Below are 21,503 nucleotides of genomic sequence, written 5' to 3'. Positions count from 1 at the left end.
AAGCAGGAAGTGGGTAAAAAGCAAGAGACAAAGCTGCTAGGCACAGGGATATGATGGAGTCTAATTCAAGGAGTGCAGCTGGTGGGAAATGAAGAGTCAGTGAAAATAGCTCCCTAAAGAGAAGTCCACCATGATCAGAAACCTTGGTATTAGAACCCTGGAAGTGACAGGAAGTGTCAGTAGCCAGAAGCAGCAACTATAAACACTTAGATTGGGTTATTCCAAGTCCAAGAGATCTAAGGTCCCTAGCAACTTATCCTAAAACAACAGAGAGAATCTTGAAGATCCAGGACTAAGAGCTTCAAGAGTCCAGGGGCTTTAATACCAGGAGGAGGAGTTTAGCACAAAATCCAAGTGACCCAAGATATGACCAAAGAGGATTGACTGTCCCACCCAAAATTGTAGCACAGGGTAGAGCCAAGTCTTCAAAGAAAGTCCTAATTAAGGTAATAAATCAAAGAAAACATTGGTCAATATAAAAATTATTGCAAATTAAAAGACTTTCATGAAAAAGAGAATAACTATAAAAACTGAAGGCAGAGACTCAAAGGAAAAAACAAAACAAAACTGATTTTCCACAAGGACTATATGAGTTAAAAGAAATTAAGTGATAAAAAAGAAAACATATAGTTTAACATGTATGAGACTGCATGCCATCTTGGGGAGGGGGTGGAGGGAAGGAAGGAAAAAGTTGGAACAGAAGTTATTACAAGGGACAATGTTGAAAAATTACCCATGCAAATGTTCTGTCAATAAGAAGCTATAATAAATATATATATATATATATACATATATATATACATATATAAACATATAGACAAATAGATGAGTGAATGAATAAATAAAAACATTTGAGAAAAATAGGAGAATCAATAGCTTAGAAAAAAAAATTTAGTATACTCAAGTAACAGACTCTTTGAAAACTAGAATGGACCAAACAGAAACCAATGACTCTATGAAGAAGCAAAAAATCTATTTGAATAAAAGTCAAAAGATTGAAAGAAAAGAAGAAAATGGAAGATATTTACTATACAAAATAATCTATAAATAGCTTGAGATGTAATTCATTAATTACTGTAATCCCTAAAGACTATGAATTATAAAACAAAGGCTAGATAATACATTTCAAGAAATCATGCGATGGAAAGAAACTATCCAAATAAACAGTCAGCAAAGAATCCATTGAGCACTTCCTAGAGTAATTCCAAAAGGAAAAGTCTGTGGAATGTCATATTCAAAATTCAGAATTCCCATTTTAAAGAAAAAATACTACATGCATCCAAAAAAAGAAGCATTTCAAATGCCAAGAGTCTATATTCAGGAGTTCCTTGAGAGCAGAAACTGCCTTTTGCTTTTCTTTGTACACATATGGCACAGTGTCTGTCACTTAATAAATGTTTATTGACTAGGTAAGTTGCTGTGAAAAATTAGTTGCTTGATGGCAAAATAATCTGGTATTAATTTTTTTCTGAATTTATGACCTGTTAGATTGGTTTCTGAATGACAGGGATCCAATGTGTCACTTGACTCCCACTTAAACAGCCTTTCTAACATGGTAAAAAACCTGGTAGGATTGAGCTTTGCTGGGAAGGTCCTAAAGAATTTGCCATCACTTCCATACAGAATGATGAATCTAGGATGGACTTTAGTGTTTGTTGACTCCAAAAGCAAATGTGGAAAATCACTATTTACAAAAAAGAATAAGTAAAATCACTCTCAAGCCATATTTTCCTTCTGAAGGAGAAATTCAGTACCTAGATGCTTCTTTTTATGTCTAAGGATGTTCAGACTGACTTTCATCATCTCTTGAATTATATATCATCCTAAAGGATAATAGCCCCAGTTTTTTCATTTTCCTGGGATTTTATTCTTCACAAGAATACTGTGCTGCTGATAGCACTGATGATTGCTGAAGATGAAGTGGGGTCACAATTAAAGGTCAACTTAATGGCTTCCTGTTTCAAAATTTGTATTTCTCTTTGGTCAGGGTTGCTGGATAAAAAATTCTTTCACATGCATGGTATGACAGTTGCTTTCAGCAGCAATCCCTCTCCCCTTCCACTCTTAGAGGCATTCTTTTAAAGTGGATGATGGTTTGGGTTTTAATATTTCTTCAAATGATGTCTAGTATTATGGCATGCTATTTAAATAGGGATTGCCACCTCTAGCTCAGCTCTCCTCAGGTTGAAGTGGAATAAAGTCTGTGCATAACAATGGGGGAGGAGTAACTGACTCCTCACTATCATATCCACTAAATTAGAGAAGTTTGTTTTTTTTTTTTTCTCTCTAGTACTCATCCCTTCCCTATAGGAAGAGGTCTTCTGCTAGAATAGCTCATAGCTCATATGCTTTATAGATATTAACTTATTTACTTCTCAACACAACCTTCTAAAGTAGATGCCATTGAGATATATTATATATATATTTTTTTTTTAAATTTTTTTTTTATTTTAGAAATATTTTAGAAACCTCCATACTGAGGTTTGGAGAATTTAAATGACTTATCCAGGATCAAATGACTTAAGTTTTTTTTCAGGGTGGTGGTTCTCAAACTTTCTGGTCTTAAACCCCCTTCATACTTTTAAAAACTAGTGAAGACCCTAAAGATCTTTTGTTTATGTGGCTTATATTTATTGATATTTACATGATTAAACACTAAACCCAATCAATTTTTAAAACATTTATTAATTCCTTTAAAATAACATTAATAAACTAATTACATGTCAACAGATAACATTTTTATGAAAAGTAAATGTTCTTTTCAAAAAAAATTATTGAAAAATGTCTTTTAATGTCTTGCAAATGTCTTTTTATATTGAACTTTATTAATTATATATAAACAAAATTTTTAACATTCATTTTTTAAAAATTTGAGTTCCATATTTTCCCCTTTTCCCCTTCCCATTCCCCTCCTTATGAAAGCAAGCAATTTGATATAGATCATATATGTGCAGTCATGCAAAACATTTCCATATCATGTTGCAAAACAGAGGCCCCCAAACCCCAGAATAAAAAGACAGTAAAAAATATAGAGTGCTTCATAAATTTTCATGTCACCCTTGGGCAGGTTCCATGACAACTTTCTCCATATCATTCCAAGTTTAGTATATGTGCTGCCAAAGCAAGCACTTTCTAATTGATTCTCAAAGAAGCTGGATTCTCATATTTACTTCTGCATTTAAACCCTTGCAATTTGTTGTACTTATTGAAGCATATGAAGAAAATATGGCCTCAGACATATGTTTTTTTAAAAAGGAGGTGTATTTTAATAGGAAAATTACATTTTCATATTATTATGAAAACAGTTTTGACTTCATGGAACTTCTGAGAGGTTGGGTCTCAGGGACTCCAAGATCATACTTTGTTAATGGGTGCTTTGGGGATTTTTGTATGACTGGGTGGGAGGTAGATATGAGAGAGTGGGAATGTTTTTGTGGTAAGTAACAGGATCCCAAAATTATTGTCAGTGAAGGGTTACAACTTAAATTACAAAATTTACAATCATTTTGGCAACAAAAATACAAAATATCTTAATCTTGTCTCTATTACCCCTCAAACACATAAACTACAAAAATACAAATTATTCACAGTAATAGGAATAAGAGAATAAAACTACTGAACATAATCTGGTTTGAAACATCAACTTACAGGTCTAATCATCCAGAAATAAAAATAGGTATCAGGCAATAAACATTTATTAAGTGCCTTTTAAATGCCAGGTACTGTGCAGGTGATACAAATAAGAAAAAGAAAGTCTGCCCTAAATAGGCTTACAATCTAATAGGGGAAGACAATACATAAAAGGATGCAGAAAAGAGAAGGGAATGGAGAGGGAGCCACTGGACAATAGTTGGTACCAGGATATGCTGGGAAGTTGAAACTAAGCAGAGCAGCTTATAGGAAATAAAGGCAACTGGACAATTTTGAGCCCTCTAAAAAAGAGGTTTGGGGAGGAGTTTATTGTTTCATCCTCCAGTCCGCAATCACCTGTGGGTGCTTAAATATCAGAGCTAAATCAATCTACATGATAATGAGATTTCAGGTAAAATGTTACCCTTCAGGATAAGGGTTTTTCTTCTGGAATGTATATATTGGGCTGTTCAGCCACAAACTGGTTTTCAATGATATAGCATGCCTTGTAGTTTTCCAGAATCCTGGCTTGGAAATATTCTCTGTCCTTCTTGTGCCATGTGTCCGACTCAATGTACACATTGAATGGATCATGGGAATGCTCCAGTTTCTTGGAGAGGATATAGCTCATCATGATGCCAAAGGTGAAGAAGCCAAAGAAACCAAGCATCATGAGAATGTACAAGATTTCCAACTCAGCACCAGCACTGTAAGCTGTAGCACTTGAGGAATGGTTGACTCTTTGGATATGTTCTTCTACTGGTTTTGAAAGGAAGAGATTTGAGGCAGTGCTATTAGACAGGGCAATCATTGTCATTCTTGGTTCCTGATTGGTGCTTTCCTAGTGATTTCTAAAAGAAAAGTAAAAAAAAAATTAAATTCAATTAAATTTTATTCAAAGTATCATGCAAGGTGAATTCTTTTGCTATTAATGCTATTTTTAATATTTAATTTAATTTTTATTTTGTTTATTCATTTGCTATGGACAGGATAAAGGATTTTAAATCTTGTTTGTTTTTTCTTCATTCTTCTCTTCCTCTTCTATTGGCTTAGAAAGCCTATGCAGAGAACTGTCTCACTATCTCCTCCAGAAGTTTAACTTCACAAAACTACACAATCTCATTTGGAAGATTTCATTGGTCATCAAGTCTAAATCCCATCTTGATTCATCTATAACATATCCAGCAGGGGGTCTTCTAGCTTTTGCTTCAGGAGGAACTTTACTTCTTCAGGCTCTCTATTATGTTTTTAGACACTTCTAATTGCAGGGAAGTTTTTCTTGACATCAAGACTAAATCTGTATCTCTGAAGCTTTCATCCCTTGCTCCTTGTTTTCCTTACTCAGCTCAAGTAGAACAAAGCTAATACTTATTTAATAAAGGTTTCACATACTAGTCTCTTTCACTCCCCCTCATCCTGAAGCAGGATGAAGAATAGTTGGCTATGCAGTAGTGTCAATGCAGAGGCTTTGATGTTCTTGGAGCTGCTCCTGTTCATCACCACTACTTCATATCAAGTTAAGGAATCTGTGACTACTCTGAGATGTCATTATGTATTGCTCTAGCACTGGTATTATTAGTGATGCTTTGGTTCTTCATCACCCCTCTCCATCAGGAGACCTACTGTGAATTTCAAAGATGTAGCAACAGACTATGAGACTTTAAGATTTAATCTTTCTGAAGGAGGAAGAAAAGGCTTAGGTGGTATGGCTTTTGCATTCTGCAACATTTTTATTTTTGTTTTATTTTGTTTTCCCATCCCCCCTTAGTACTATCCATTCTAGAAGGGCTATAACATAAAAGACTTGATACTTGGTCCTTCCAAAGGGAAGAGAGAATGTTCCAACTTCACTTTTTTATTTTGTTTTTGTTTTCTCCTTTCTCTTTCTTAGTACTAACGATGACACGAATACTATTAATTTAAATGTTGAAAGAGCTTCCAGAAAATTCTTAGAATCTTGCCTTAAAGAGATGCTATGTAATAGTAGTAATGTTTCTTCCACCTACCCCCATAATCTGATTAGCCACAGTTTTCCTGATGGAGCTCTCTGTTCTGGGGGTAATAAAAGGCCCCACAACATGTAGTCTGTGCCTTTCAGGTTTGGTGAGTGACTAAGACCATGTGAGTCACAAATGCTGGCCAACTGACCAGACACATTTCCAAATAGAGACAAAAAGGGCTGCATCAGGAAATTCCTGCTCTTATCACACATTATGGGATTTGTTCATTAGAAAGATCAACTTGACTGCTGAACTTATTGAAGTTATTGTATTGTCCAGGCCATTTAAGACTTGTATCTTATGTCTCATTGCCAGTATTACTGTAAGTTTGAGGCTACTCTGTTTTTTTTTTTTTAAATAGTATTTTATTTTTCCAAATACATGCAAAGATAGTTTTCAATATTTTTGTTCCAATTTTTTTCTCCCTTTCTCTCTTCCCCCCCCCTTAAGATAGCAAGTAATCCAATATAGGATAAACATGTGCAATTTCTCTAAACATATTTCTATGTTCATCATGCTGAACAAGAAAAATATGATCAAAAAGGAAAAAAGGAAAAAGGAAAAAAAATGAAAACAATAAAAACAAAAAAAGGTGAAAATGCTATGCTTTGATTTACATTCAGTTTTCATAGTTCTCTTTCTGCATGTGATTTGGCACTTTCCATCTAAAGTCTATTGGAACTGTCTTAGGGTGCCTCCTTGTTGAAAAGAGGCAAGTCCATCACAAGCTGATTATCACATAATCTTGTTGTTACTGTGTACAATGATCTCCTGGTTCTACTCACTTCTCGACATCAGTTCAGTCTTTCCAGGCCTTTCTGAGATCAGCCTGCTCATCATTTCTTATAGAATAATAATATTCCATTACATTCATATACTATAATTTATTTAACCATTTCCCAACTGATGATCATCCTCTCAATGTCTAGTTCCTTGCTACAATAAAAACAGCTGCTACAAATATTTTTGCACATGTGAGTCCTTTTCCCTTTTTTTAATATATCTTTGGGATGCAGACTTAGTAGAGACACTGCTAGATAAAAAGATATATGCAACTTGTTTCTTTTTAATTTATTTTTATTGAAGTTTTTGTTTTGTTTTGTTTTCAAAACATATGCAAGGATAATTTTTTAACACTGACCCTTGAAAAACCTTGTGTTCCAATTTTTCCCCCTCTTCCCTAGATGGCATGTAATTCAATATATGTTAAACATGGTTATATATATATATATATATACATATATATATATATATATATATATATATATATATATATATATATATATATATATATATATATGTATATATATATATATATATACATCTATATAAAATCCAATATAGGCATGCATATTTATACAATTATCTTGCTGCACAAAAAAAATCAGATGAAAAAGAAAAAATGAAAAAAAAATTCAAGCAAATCATAACAAAAAGAGTGAAAATGCTATACTGTGATCCACCCTCAGTTCCCACAATCCTCTCTCTGAATAGAGATGGCTCCCATCATCACAAGATCATTGGAATGGCCCTGAATCATCTCATTGTTGGAAAGAGCCATATCCATCAGAATTGATCATTGTATAATCTTGTATGGTATATACAGTTTGTAATAGCCTTCTAATTAGTCTCCCTGCTTCTGATCTTTCTACCTCTTCAATCCATCCACCATACAGTTGTCAAACTCTAAAGCACAGATCTGACTATTTCATTGTGTGGCTCAAGAAGTTCCAGGTTCTCCGAGAGAAACTGTCTCTTGCCTCTGAGATAAAACTCCTCTGTTTGGCCTTTAAATCTTTTTCAATCTGGCTCCAGTCTATCTTGCCAGATTTATTATACATTTCTCTCATGCATTCATCATTCCTATAAAACTAGTATGTGGTCTTTCTTTCCTGTCATTCAATTTCCTACCTCCATGCATTTCTAAAGGCTCTCAGGCCTAAAATATATTCTCTCTAGTTCTACATCATAGGATTCTATTCTACAGGAAATCTATCCTGAATCCCCCCCCCCCCATGCAAGAACCCTCCATCCCGAAATTACTTTTGTATATATTTTCTATTTACTTTTCCAAGTATATGATATTTTTCCCTAATAGAATGTAAGGTCCTTAAGAGCAATAACTATTGCGTATTTTGGGTTTTTTTGTTCGTTTGTTTGTTTTTATAGCCCTAGCACAGAACTAGAACATAATTAGAACCCAATAAATATTTGTTGTTCTTATGATAAGCTCCATCAAAGTTCTCAGTTATATGCTAATGTGATAAGATCTAGAAAATAGTTGGAAATTTGCTAAATTTCCCAACAAGCAGAACTTTAGATTGAGGCTATGTGATTACCTGCCACCTCTCCACTGCCCCCTTAGAGAAGTAGAAGGGCCCATCTAAAGGCAAAAGGGAAACACAGAGAGAGATGTCTTGTGAAAGCATATATTCTACCTCTTTCCAAAAAGAAGGGAAAATAAAATAAAGCAAATACCGGTAAACCAGCTTTGTTTTCCTTACCAGCTCCTGCTGTCTATAGATATAAATATAGATATAGATATAGATATAAATAGCTCATACATACATGCATGTATACATCTTTTCTTCTGTTGCTCTAATATTTTAAATAGAGCCAGTATTTGCCAAAGAATTCCCTTAACAGCTGCCAGTATTTTGAAAATGATGGAAATCAATCCTATAAACAGTAATATAAGAAAACTAGCCTGTATTGCTGCAAGTGATAGAATGCCAATGACCTGAAGTAGACAATAAATTTATGTAAAGTAGACAATAAATTTTGTGTGAAACTCAGAACTTCCAATAATCCTCAAGAAGAGAGAGAAAATGTATGAACTTTGGAGAACTAAAATAAATTGTTCTCCAAAGTCAACACCCTGTATTAAATGTTCCCTTATTACTCCCATACTAACTTAATTATCTGCACTGATAACAGACTAAAAGCTTTTAGAACAAACATTCTGCCAGAACTGGCACCTTCCTTCCTATCTTAGAATTGATTCTAAACTTCCTTCCACAGGGGAGAATCTAGTGGAAAGGGAACTGGGCTGAGAGCCAGCAGATCTGAACTGCAGTCATGCTAGTTATAAATTGCATGACTTCAGGGAAGCCTTGGCTTTTTGATATCTCAGCTTACTTATGAGTACAAAAGGGATAATAAATACTATTATCACATTCACTAACACCATTTATATAATATATTTGAAAGAACAATATGTTTGGAGTCAGGAATCCTAGCTCTGTCACTTTTGTAGCCAAGTTAAATAATCTATTTTATCCTCATATTCCAAGAATAATAATAGGAAAACATTAAGAAATGGAAGAAAGAGATGAATAAAAATAATGCCTATGTACAGAAAAGATTCAAGAAAGAGACAGAAGATAAAAGAGGCAAGAAACCTGTTATTTGGTTGAGAATTTTATCACCTATAATAATGGTATTCTTGTGTCAAAATAACATTTGGCTCACCTACCTCACCTACCTCATAGCATTGTTAAGAGTTGAAATGGTTTATAACCTTAAAGAGGATATTATGTGAACTATTATTGTGCTCCTTTTTGCTTAGTGCTAAAGTAAGTTGCTCAACCACATAGATTAACCAAATGCAGGGGTTTGGTTGTTTTTGTTTTAGAAGAATATCTAGTTTTGATTTTTATCATTTAGCTTTGTTTAAGAAAGTTGTAATAGTTTGCTTGGAAATTTTTGCAATGTACATTTTTGGCAAATAAAATTTTATTAAGATGTATAAAATCAAGAAGGGCATCCTAAACTCTAAAAAGTTATTTTGCAGAATTTATATTCTTTTGACTAGAGATAACTTATTATTTAGAAAGAATTTGTCAACTGATTGAACCAATGCAGCCATTGACTTTATCTTCTTTTTCTCATTTGCTATCTCTTTAAATTTATACTATATAAGTTCTAATCTCTACTTCTTTGTGCCATATTTATCAATTTGCGTATAAGGAGAATAATACAATTTATATGCTAATTTGTAGTGATATAGCACTTTAATCCGTTATTACATTTACTTCTCATTTTGTGCTTAATGAATGTGTGTCCTTTGGTCACCAGATTCTGATCATCTATACAAATGGTCAAAGAACTTGCTTTTTTACATAATTCAGAGAACCATGTTGTAAACTAGAATCATAGGATCATACAGTTAGATCTGGAATAGGCTTTAAAAAGACTATCTAGCAAATCCTTCATTTTATAGAGTGAGAAACAAAGAACAGACACAGAATTTAAAGTCAGACCATTTGACTCTAAAATTGAAACTATACTATAGCACACTGCCATGATTTTTTGAAAACCATTCCTTAGTGGCCAACATTTTGATAAAGAACATCTCCATTACCTAATTAGTTTGATCTTGGATTGTAGAATTGTTATGTTGGTTTTTCATGGGTCAAAATTTTACAACTTGATAGAACTTCTTAAAACTAGCACTCTGTGCTAAATTTGCTTTCAAGAACCCAGGATCATTTCCACATCAAAAGGAGGAATAAGAATAGGATTTTAGGAGAGGGTTGGGTACAGTCATAATAATAATAATTTTATTTATATATTCATTTTGCAAAACAATTGGGATTAAGTGACTTGCCCAGGGTCACACTAATTCCTATTGAATCAGAGGTGCTTTCTGATTTCTGTGCTTCATTAATTGTGGTTGGGAAGACAGAAAGAAAGGAAGAGTAACTGACAAAATATGCAGCACAAAAGAAAGAGAGACCACAGATTCTCTGAAAGAAAATAACTTTCCCCAGATGGGAATTCCTGAACTAAATGAGAGAATCTTAATGTCATATTTTCATATTTAAAGCTGTGTGACCTCGTAACCTTTCTAGGCCTTCATTTCCTTATCAGTAATATGAAAGGGGTGGATTAGATGGCAATTGAATGGTTCCCTTTGATTCTAAAGCTATATTCTAATCCTATGTTGCCCCTTTTAGTGAGCCAGACTCTTTTATTCCAGTGAGCAAATAGGAAAAACTTAGGCAACAAGAACTGACCCAATATTTCTACTGTGAAAAAGGAAGTTTGTCATTCATACTCATTAAAACAATCTGGTATTGGATGAGAAATTGAGAGGTTGATCATTGCAATAGATTAGGCACACAATATACAGAAGCAAACAAATATGTAGAATATTTGACAAATTCAAAGCTTATAATTTGATTTTTAAAATTTGTTAGAAAGACAGGAAAGCAATATATCAGAAACCAGGTACAAGCCAACAATATAGCAAGACAAATGGGTACATGATTTAGACATAAAGGTGACAACATAAACAAATTAGAGAAGCAAGGAGGAAATTGCCTTTCAGTTCTATGGATAGGGGAATAGTTCATGACCAAGGAAGAGATAGAGAGGGACACACAGGAAGTAAAATGAACAAGTTTGTTTACAGAAAATGTAAGTTTTTATACAAACAAAACCAATGCGACTAAAGATAGGCAGGAAATTGGGGGAAAAATTCTTTGCAGCAAGTTTCTATGATAAAGATTTAAATTATTTTTTCTGGATGGCATTTTATTTTTCCAAAATACATGTAAAGGTAGTTTCTAACATTCATTTTTGTAAAATTTTGTTTTCCTCCCCCCTTCTCTCCCTCCTCCCCAATACAGAAAATATATTTCCATATTTGTCATGTTGTACAAGAAAAACAGACTATAAGGGGAAAAAACATAATAAAGAAAAAGCAAAAAAAAACCAAGCAAATAAAAAAAAAAAGAGATGAAAATACTATCTTTTGACCCACATTTATTCTCCTTAGTTCTCTCTCTCTGGTTACATATGGCAATTTCCATATCAAGTCTATTGGAATTGTCTTGAATCACTGCATTCCTAAGGAGAGTCAAATCCATCGCAATTGATCATCATGTAATCTTGCTGTTTCTGTGAACAACATTCTCCTAGTTCTTCTCAATTCATTCAGCATCAGTTCACTTAAGTCTTTCCAGGCTTTTCTGAAATCAGCCTGCTCATCATTTCTTATAGAACAATAGTATTCCACTACATTCATATCCCATAACTTACTCAGCCATTCCCTACCTGACGGGTATCCACTCAATTTCCAGTTCTTTGCTGTATCAGAAAGAGCTGCTACAAACATTTTTGCTTTTCCTTTAGAGATCTCATTTCTAATATTTATTGGCAATTTAATAAAATTATAAAAAGAAGAGCCATTCCCCAGTTGACAAATGGTTAAAAGATATGTATAGCAAGTTTTCAGAAAAAGAAATCCAAACTATCAATAGCCATATGAAAAAATTATAAATCATTAAAAATTAGAGAAAAGCCAATTAAAACAACTCTGCGGTGTTCCCCTCATATCCATCAGATTGACAAAGTTGACCAGAAAATAAAATTATAGATGTTGAAGTGGATGTGGAAAAACAGGTACATTAACAAACTTGGTATGTGGTGTTACTGTGAACTGGTCTAGCCATTCTGGACAAGTTGGAACTATGCTCCCAAAGTTATTACACTGTGCATATGCTTTGATCTAAGAATAAGATCTAAATTGTTAAATCTCAAAGAGAACAAATAAAGATGGAAAGAATCCACATATATATTTATAGTAGCTCTTTTTATGGTGGCAAAAAATTGGAAAGCAGTACCCATCAATTGGGAAATGGCAGAACATGCTATAATATATGAATGTGATGGAATTCTATTGTGCTATAAAAATGAAGATTTGTTTTAAAATGATATGTGCTATAAAAAAAATGAATTGTTTAAAAAGGAACCTGGGAAGACTTGTATAAACTAATGCAACTTATATGAACAGAATCAATTAGAACAATTTAAACAATAATAACAATATTGTAAAGACAAATAATTTTGAAAGATTTATCCAATGAAATCAACAGAATTGCAGATGAATCATAATGAAATATTCTATACAGAGAGGTGATGAACTTAGAGTGCAGATTCAATCTTTTTATATATACATTGCTAATATGGGAATTAGTTTTGCTTGACTATCTGTATTTATAATGATTTTCTGTTTTTGTTTTTTCAGTGAGTGAAAGAAAGGGAAATGGAGGAAGACAAGATTACAAGAGTACGGGCAACAACCTGGCTGAAATCTCCCAACATTTCCCTCCAAATAATTTTAAGCAAAAACAAATCAAATTAAATTCTGGAGCAATAGAGTCAAGAAAAAAGGTCACAGTGAGACATTTTTCCAGCATTAAGATAATTTAGAATATCAGAAGGAGAGGTCTATGAAACTTGGGGTAGGGGGAGAAAGGGCTAGTCTGGAGCATAGCAGTAGGACAAGAGGTGGGCTGTGGAGGACACCCCTAATAGTGGCTGCTTTGGGAGCTTCCACCTAGAGATGGTAAGAGATTTAAACAACTGGTTGGAAAGAGATTACAGGTGACTTTTTGTTGGCATTGAATGTAACTGGCATTGATTGAAAAGTCTATTACCCTCATGAAGTTCTGGGTCATAGTTTGAAGGCAAAGAGGAACACTAGCACTTCCAAAAAAAGGTCTGATCATAGTTTCAGAGTTTGAAGCTGCAGGTGAGTGTGACATCTGGTCACAGTTTCAAGGTTAAAAGGAGCACTAGTGATTCCAGCTGAAAGGAAACAACAGCCTTACCTGGATAAAGAGCAGAGAATATATAGCAGTTGCCACCTATATCATACTACTTTGTAAGCATTGAAAACTGACACACTTCTAGAATTCTCTCTGAAAACAGATGCACAAAAGAGCCTTGGCAAAGTTCCTCCCAGATGAACAGAGCCCAATATTAATATAAAGTTCAAAGTTAAGAAGTGTACTGGGAAAATGAGCAACCTCCCTCCCCCCAACCCCCCAAAAAGAACTTGATCATAAAAAGCTACTACAATCACAGGAAAGACCAAGACATAAATTCAGAAAAAGACAGCAATGCATAAACAGCAACAACCAAAGTCTCAAAGAAAAATGTTAATTGGATCCAAGACGAACAAGAATTCTTGGAAAAGCTAAAGAAAGAGATAAAAGCAGTAGAGGGAAAAAATGAGAGTGATTTTTAAAATTATGAAGAAAATTAACTGCTTGGTAAAAAGGGGCACAAAAATTATTGAAGAAAATAACACTTTTAAAACAGAATTAGACTAAGAATAAAAGAGGCACAAAAATTCACTGAAGAAAATAATTCCTTAAATATTAGGATTGAGAAAACAGAAACTAATGACTCCATGAGATACCATGAAACAATAAAACAAAACAAAGTCAAAAGAATGAGAAGACAGAAGAAAATTTTTTAAAAATCAGAAAACCCAACTAAACTGGAAAATAGATTGATAGATAACTTAAGAATTATTGAATAACCTGAAGGCTATGAACAACAGAAAAAAAGCCTAGACATTGTATTTCAAGAAATTCTCCAAAAAAAAAAAAAAAATAGATCCAGAGGGTTCAAGAGAAATTGAGAAAATCCACTAATCACATTCTAAAAGATATCCCAAAATAAAAATTCCCAGGAGTATTATAGCCAAATTCCAAAGAGAGAAAATATTGTAAGCAGATGGAAAGAAACAATGCAAATATTTGGAGGCACAATTAGGATTACACAAGATTTAACAGCTTCCCCTTTAAAGAAGAAAAGTGTTTGGAATATTATATTCTAGAAAGCAAAGGAACTAGGTTTACAATAAGAATCACATCTACACATAACTGAATATAATTTTTCAGGGGGAAATGGATATTTAATGAATAGTTGATTTTCAATCATTCCTGATGAAAAGACTAGAGCCGAATAGAAAATTTGAAATTCAAATAGAAGACTCAAAGAAGAATAAAAAGGTCAACATGAAAGAGACTCAATAAAGCTGTTTTTTTTTTTTTTTTTAACATTCCTATATGTGTAACTTCTAAGAACTTTATCATTATTAGGACATGTAAGAAGACAATAACAAGAAGTCTTCAAAAACAGAGGCCATGAGTATGAGTCAATTATGTTGGGATCATCTCAAATAAATAAGAGTGGAGGGGTGCAGTGAGAGAAGGGGGGAGGAAGAGATAGAATGGCAGAAATTTTCTCACATAACAGAAATATGTAAGGAAGACCTTTTATAGTGGAAGAAAAAGGAAAAATGATAGAAGGCAAGTCTTGAACCTCACTATCATCAAAATTGTTTCAAAGAAGGGGAAAATGTATATATAATGTGTATATGCATATATATATATATATCTTTATATAATGTGTATAAGTGTGTATATGCATATAGATGTGAAACTAAGATGGGAGGAATTAGTAATCACATATCCATGAATGTGAATGGGATAAGCTCATCCATAAAACAGAAATGGTTAGCAGAATTGATTAGAAACCAGAATCCAACAATATATTGTCTATAAGAGACACAGTTGAAACTTTGAAAGAAATTACTAGTTGTAAAATGGCAATAATAATATCTATCATTTCCTAGATTTGTTGTGAGAACCAAATGAAGAAATAATTTTTAAGCACTAAGTACAATTCCTGGCACATTGTAAATACTACCTAAACACTTGCCATTATTATTGTTAGCTATTACTTCAGTTTCTCAGAATCCTTGACTTCCTTTTAGGCTCAGCTCAGTTATCAGACTATATCCTTCCTCAATGTTCCTTTTTTATTATTATCCAGTCATTTCAATTGTTTCTGACTCTTCATGATCCCACTTGGGATTTTCTTGGTAAAGAAAACCACTTGAGAAGTTTGCCATTTCCTTCTCCTTCAGGAAACTGTACAATTTTCCTATACTTATTTGTGTACATGTTTTATATATCCACTTAGAATGTAAGCAAATGGCAGAAAGGAAGAGGGAGAAGTTAGTAGAAAAGAGAATGATTCCTGGCATCTGTATTACAGATAAAGCTCTTTTTGTGTGGAGAAGGAATGACAGCAGCATCCTAAAGAAGTTTTTGTGTGGGTGATAAGGTGAGGTAATTGCAAGAAAAAAAGTAGGAGGTAAAAACTCCACAACTTTATAGGTATCCATGAAAAAAGCCCACTTTCCCAGGATGTGGTCTCATAAAATTGCCTGACTAGGTTATGTTTCAGAGAAATTATGGGTCCTTGTGTATAGAAATCCCTAGTCAACCAAGAGTCAAAGGCAAATTGTAGCTTTGGCCCCAAATCTTCATAAATATTAATAATTTTCTAGAATACAAAGAGTCATTGTGATATAGTGGCTAGAATATTGAATCAGAAGACTTGAGTTTGAATTTCACCTGCGTGTCACATGTACTAGTTGTATGACCAAAAGCAAGTCATTTAATCTTTGTGACTTTTGCAGTGCCTAACTGGTGCTATCGTGAAACATGAATGAGATTGTAAAGAGCTTTGAAAATTTTTAAGGCTCTTATCATAAACAGAGGTGTTTGTCCAAATGAAAGTTGCAGATAAAAATAGGCATGTTTGCTGAGTTTTTTAAGCCATCCACACATATACACGTTGCCATGAAGTTGAGGATCACAGCCATTCATATCATCCTCTTTGGAGTATCAAAAGTAGTAATAAGTATACCAAAGCTAATAATAAATTAATCTGTTGAAAACTTCAGAGATTCATGGCTTCTTCAGTGTGGGTGCTTTCTTAGCAGACAAATTACAGTCCCTCCTCCACACATTTATTAAATGCTTTTCATTAATTTCTGTGGCCAAAGAAAAATAGAGGCTTTTATTCTAGTAAGCCTCTCCACACTTACGCTTGTGAGTCCATCTTCTGGACTGTACTTGAAACATTTTCAGAAAAGTAGGAACTGACAGAGATTGGGATTTACTATGACAAAGCTATGGTGACATAAATGAAAACAATGTTAGACAACAAAATTGAGTATTTCATAGAAATTAGGATACATTTTAAATTATAACTTAAATACAGGATGTCCCAAAGCATCACAATGTGGCTTTAAGTTTTAATAATTTAAATACACCTATTTGAAATAACTTAAGTTTTAATAGTTTAAAGTGGTATAAGACTTTTGGAACACTCTGTATTTATAATTATAATAGCATTAATAATTATGTGTTATAGTGAAGAGCATATCTAGTGATATAGTACATTAGGTTTAAATCCCAAACCTGTGAGAAAATCACAGGTTGTGTGATCTCTGGGACTTAACTTCATCAGTAAAATGGAGGAGAGGAGGTTGGACAAAATGACCTTTATTTGATTCCTTCTGATTCTAAATCTACATTTCTATGATTTTATGACTTTTTGTTTTTAATAAACCACACTATTTCCTTCCATTTAATTACTAGGAATAATCAAGGTAACAAGAAGTGACTGTGAGAAGCTTGTCATAAGGAATAGAAAGCCTACCTCAAATCCAGGGAGATCTGAGTTCAAGTTTCACTTCTGATACAAAGTGACTGTATGATCCAGGCCAAGTCCACTCAAGCTCTCAGTGCTCTGGGCAACTTTTTAAGACCAAAATTACAGCCAGCAACTGCATTTTAGAGGGAGTTTTCTTACCTGAAAGTCCCATATACTAATGAAATCCCAGATCCAATCAATCCCTTTCCTTCTCAAAGGATGTTGATATCTCCTCATGATATCATAAAAACTTTTTATCTCCAGAAATTTATCCTTAGAATAAGTCATATTTGTGAACAGATTTTTAAAGTCATTTATAGTCAATATAAATGGAATGGACCAGAGGAAAACAGAAGGAATTATTTTCTCTAATATTGAAGACATTGAATATGTCTTGAAACATCTTTATTCTTCTTTACCATGTATCAGTTAAGGTATTTGCTGAAAGGATATTTTGGCAGATTATAAATGTTTGGGTAAATGATCACTAAGCCATTCATTTTTTTCAACAATAATTCAAATATGCATTTGGCCAATTTGCATGTAATATTCTGGAAAGTCCAAATAAATATGTCATGAATAATATTATGGGCAGTTAGGTGGAACAATAAATGCCAGACCTGGATTCAGAATGACTCACTTTCCTGAGTTCAAATCCAGTCTCAGATAGTTACTTGCTACACTTAACCTTAGCTGTAATTACTTATTTGCAAATCATTTAATCCTGTCTGCCTCAGTTTCTCATATATAAAATGAGCTGGAGAAGGAAATGGTAAACCACTCCAATATCTTTGCCAAGGAAATCCCAAATGAGGTTATGACAAATTGGACATGACTGAAAATAACAAAATAGTAATCCATATTTTATACATTTGGATTATTGATGTAGGATTCAGATTTAACTCAGTTATTAGTATATTATGTGGGTTTTTGTAGGAACTTCTTTGTGCTTCCTACTGTGCATTGCTTACCATATATTTTGTTCTCAACTTCCAATGTCATTAGTATAGCGAAATCATAATGAAAAATTCCCTCTACCAGTAGGCACCTGATATACAATTTCTAATCTAAACCTGTAGCTAACATCTTTTTCAGTGTCACAATCAGAATGATAGAATTCAAAGGAGTGATTGATTGTTACCTAATTCATCTCCTTTTTTTTTTGAACTGAGAACCAAAGCAATGGAGATAGCTCAGTATCACAAAATTAGTTAAGTAGCAGAGTCAGAGGAATGCCTAAATCCAATCTTCTGAGTCAGAAGAATATTTTTTCCCAGAATCAGAAAGCAAAGATTTCCACTGAATTCTAATAATTATTTTAGTCCCCCTGAAAGTGTAAAGTGAAGGTAGGAAGGCTGAGATGTTTCAGGCCAACCTCCCTTCAGCCCCCATCCCACCCCCAAAGCTACCTAGTAGAAATTATTGGGCGCCTCTTTTAATGAACAGATAAGAATAGTTTGTAATTAATAGAAACTGTATTACTGTATGCTGAGACTTCTGAAACACTAAATCAATTTCCATGGAATATTTAAAATACTTAGATAATTTTAAATCTTAGATCTAGGTAAATATTTTCACTATCTTAAAAGAATGAGTTTGGCTGAACAGAGGTGAATGGTAACTTAGTCTCTGTCCAAAGGACCAGAAATTCCACATTTAGGCAATCTCTCCTATTAAGTTCCAAGATTTGGAGGCCCGAATAATAAAGTATCCCCGCGGAATCTAAAAGCACAAACCTCTTACTTACCTAAATATATCATAAGAGAAGAGAACTGAGGTGAGTTGCGGCTTGAGAGCAGAGCTCGGAGCAGCTAGGATCAGAGCAAACCCTTCTTAGCCACGCTCCCTCCTCTGGCAGGTGAAGGAAAGGTGTTGCGAGGGTGTTTCCGCCCCAAAGTGGCTTCTTAGGGAGCCAGCCTCCCCCACTCCCCATCTTGGCTCCGCCCGCCTGCCAAGATCTTGTCTGGGTTCCCAAACTAACTGTGCACCTTCCAAGAGACTCCACCAGTCTCTGATGGAGCAAGTCTCAGGCTTCGCTTTATGAGACCCACACCTGCAAAATCTTCACCCTGTTCTGTCCCAGTTTGACCAAAGGGGTTTTTTTCCTGTTTGGTTTGAACCACCCTGGACCTCACTGAGTGCAATGTACTAAACAAATATGTTGACAAATATAATACATAGAAAGACTAATCTTCCAAAAGATAAAGAAACTTCCTCAAGATTTCAGCCAATAGTGGTACTGGGAAAACAATCCAAAGAAATTTTCAACAACTGTCTGAACAAGCTTACCATATTCCTAAGGACCCTTTGCCTCACCTTTCACTGAAAGCCTCTTCAGAGGCAGAGATAGGGGGGAGGAGGAAGAATGAGTTAAAGCAGTGATCCTCTCCCACTAAAATTAAACTTTGCATTCTTTTTTTTTAATTATTATTATTTTTTAATAATTTTTTATTTAGAATTTTTCCCGCAGTATATATGCATGAGTAATTTTTTTATAATATTATCCCTTGTATTCATTTTTCCAAATTATCCCCCCCTCCCTCTACTCCCTCCCCCCCATGACAGGCAATCCCATACATTTTACATGTGTTACAATATAACCTAGATACAATATATGTGTGTAAATACCATTTTCTTGTTGCACATTAAGTATTAGATTCCAAAGGTATAAGTAACCTGGGTAGATAGACAGTCGTGCTAACAATTTACATTCACTTCCCAGTGTTCCTTCTCTGGGTGTAGTTATTTCTGTCCATCATTGATCAACTGGAAGTGAGTTGGATCTTCTTTATGTTGAAGATTTCCACTTCCATCAGAATACATCCTCATACAGTATTGTTGTTGAAGTGCATAATGATCTCCTGGTTCTGCTCATTTCTCTCAGCATCAGTTGATGTAAGTCTCTCCAAGCCTCTCTGTATTCCTCCTGCTGGTCATTTCTTACAGAGCAATAATATTCCATAACCTTCATATACCATAATTTACCCAACCATTCTCCAATTGATGGACATCCATTCAACTTCCAGTTTCTAGCTACAACAAAAAGAGCTGCCACAAACATTTTGGCACATACAGGTCCCTTTCCGCTCTTTAGTATTTCTTTGGGATATAATCCCAATAGCAGCAATGCTGGGTCAAAGGGTATGCACAAACTTCGCATTCTTACCAACCATTAACAGAAACAAGTCAAACATAACCAGATTGAAATGAATTCCTTTTTCTCCCTAACCTCACCCCTCCCAATGACTGATCTTTGTGTTGCTTTCATTAATGTCTTTTTCTTGTAAAAGTTTATAACAAGATATGCTAACTATATGACCTTAAAAAGCTTACACACTTTTTTCCTTCACCATCACCCCCAAATTGACAGAATAATAGACACTTCATTTAAAAACCATGCCCCCAAAAAGATCACCAAAACAAATCCTCATGAACTGAAAACTTCTCAATAAATATGTTAGATTGCATTGCAATTGAATGTAATCTACTTTGTGGTACCTATTCAATACCTCTTTCATCCCCCACCATTAAACTCCCTTAGTAGTTATCCTCTCCTCCTATCCCCTTCCTGGAGTCCTCCGTATTCAATTCTTAGTTGTCTTATGAGAGGGGAAAAAGACCTTACAAACTAGTGCAATCACTGCTAACTCCATGCTTCCCTACTGTCTTTAGTCAGGAATCTATGATAGCCCCTGTCACCACTATCTGCAGTCTACAATTCCACAGACAGAAAAACGTATAGTGTTTAGAGCACTATGGTAGGTGCTAAGGCAGATAGAAAACTTAAGTAAAATGTGGTTTCTTCCTTCTTAGAGTTTACAGTCTAGTGAGGGGACAAAATCTGTACGTGAACATCTATAATATAAAATACAATATGAGTATATAAAAGTAGTACAAAACAAAGTGACATAAGAAATCTAGGAGAGAGAAAGTGTAATATCACAGATAGAAAGCTGCCCTTGGTGCCAGGAAGACCTGGGTTCAGGGACTCAGGTCTGATACCTACTGGATAAGTGATTCTGAGCAAGTCACTTGCCCTTTCAGTATTATAGACAGTTCTAAGACTAAATCACAGATAAGGTAATCTGTAATTTTTATACCCTGATAAAAATATAGGTTCAATCCCTTTGTGAAGTTCATGTAGAGAAAGGTAGTTAACTCCTGGGAGATTAGAAAGCTTCCTGGACATTGTTTCATGCTTTAAAAATTGAGTACAGATTCAACACATGGAGGAAAAAAAAGTGTTTTTATTTAATCTTTTATTGCATTTTCTTTTTATAGCAGCTTTCTTTGTAGTTGCAAAAAAATTAGAAATTGAGGGGATGACTATCAATTGGGAAATGGTTGAGCAAATCGTGGCACATGAATATAATGGAGAACTATTGTTCAATAAAAAATGATGAGCATTCAGATTTCAGAAAAACCAGGAAAGATTTACATGAACTGATGCTGAGTGAAGTGAGCAGAATCAGGATAATATTGTACACAATAATAGCAACATGATTTGATGATCAACTCAGACTGACTTAGTTATTCTCAACAATACAACGACCTAAGACATTC

The 21,503-nt window shown here is 34.1% G+C and overlaps 1 protein-coding gene and 1 non-coding gene across 2 annotated transcripts; both read right to left on the bottom strand.

The window, feature by feature from the left end:
- Positions 1-2,925: 2,925 nt before the first annotated feature.
- Positions 2,926-18,835, bottom strand: KCNE1 (potassium voltage-gated channel subfamily E regulatory subunit 1). The gene is made up of 2 exons (XM_074300688.1): positions 18,688-18,835; positions 2,926-4,481 (listed from the first exon to the last, which is right to left on the bottom strand). The coding sequence occupies exon 2, from the start codon at positions 4,445-4,447 to the stop codon at positions 4,058-4,060; it is 390 nt and encodes a 129-aa protein (XP_074156789.1). The 5' UTR covers positions 4,448-4,481; positions 18,688-18,835; the 3' UTR covers positions 2,926-4,057.
- Positions 3,023-3,129, bottom strand: LOC141565178 (U6 spliceosomal RNA). The gene has a single exon (XR_012488872.1). It is a non-coding gene; the product is annotated as a U6 spliceosomal RNA (small nuclear RNA).
- Positions 18,836-21,503: the final 2,668 nt, after the last annotated feature.

The sequence above is a fragment of the Sminthopsis crassicaudata genome, chromosome 3, assembly GCF_048593235.1.
Source record: "Sminthopsis crassicaudata isolate SCR6 chromosome 3, ASM4859323v1, whole genome shotgun sequence".
Classification (NCBI taxonomy): Eukaryota; Metazoa; Chordata; class Mammalia; order Dasyuromorphia; family Dasyuridae; genus Sminthopsis; species Sminthopsis crassicaudata.
This window is presented reverse-complemented; position numbering and strand designations above follow the sequence as displayed.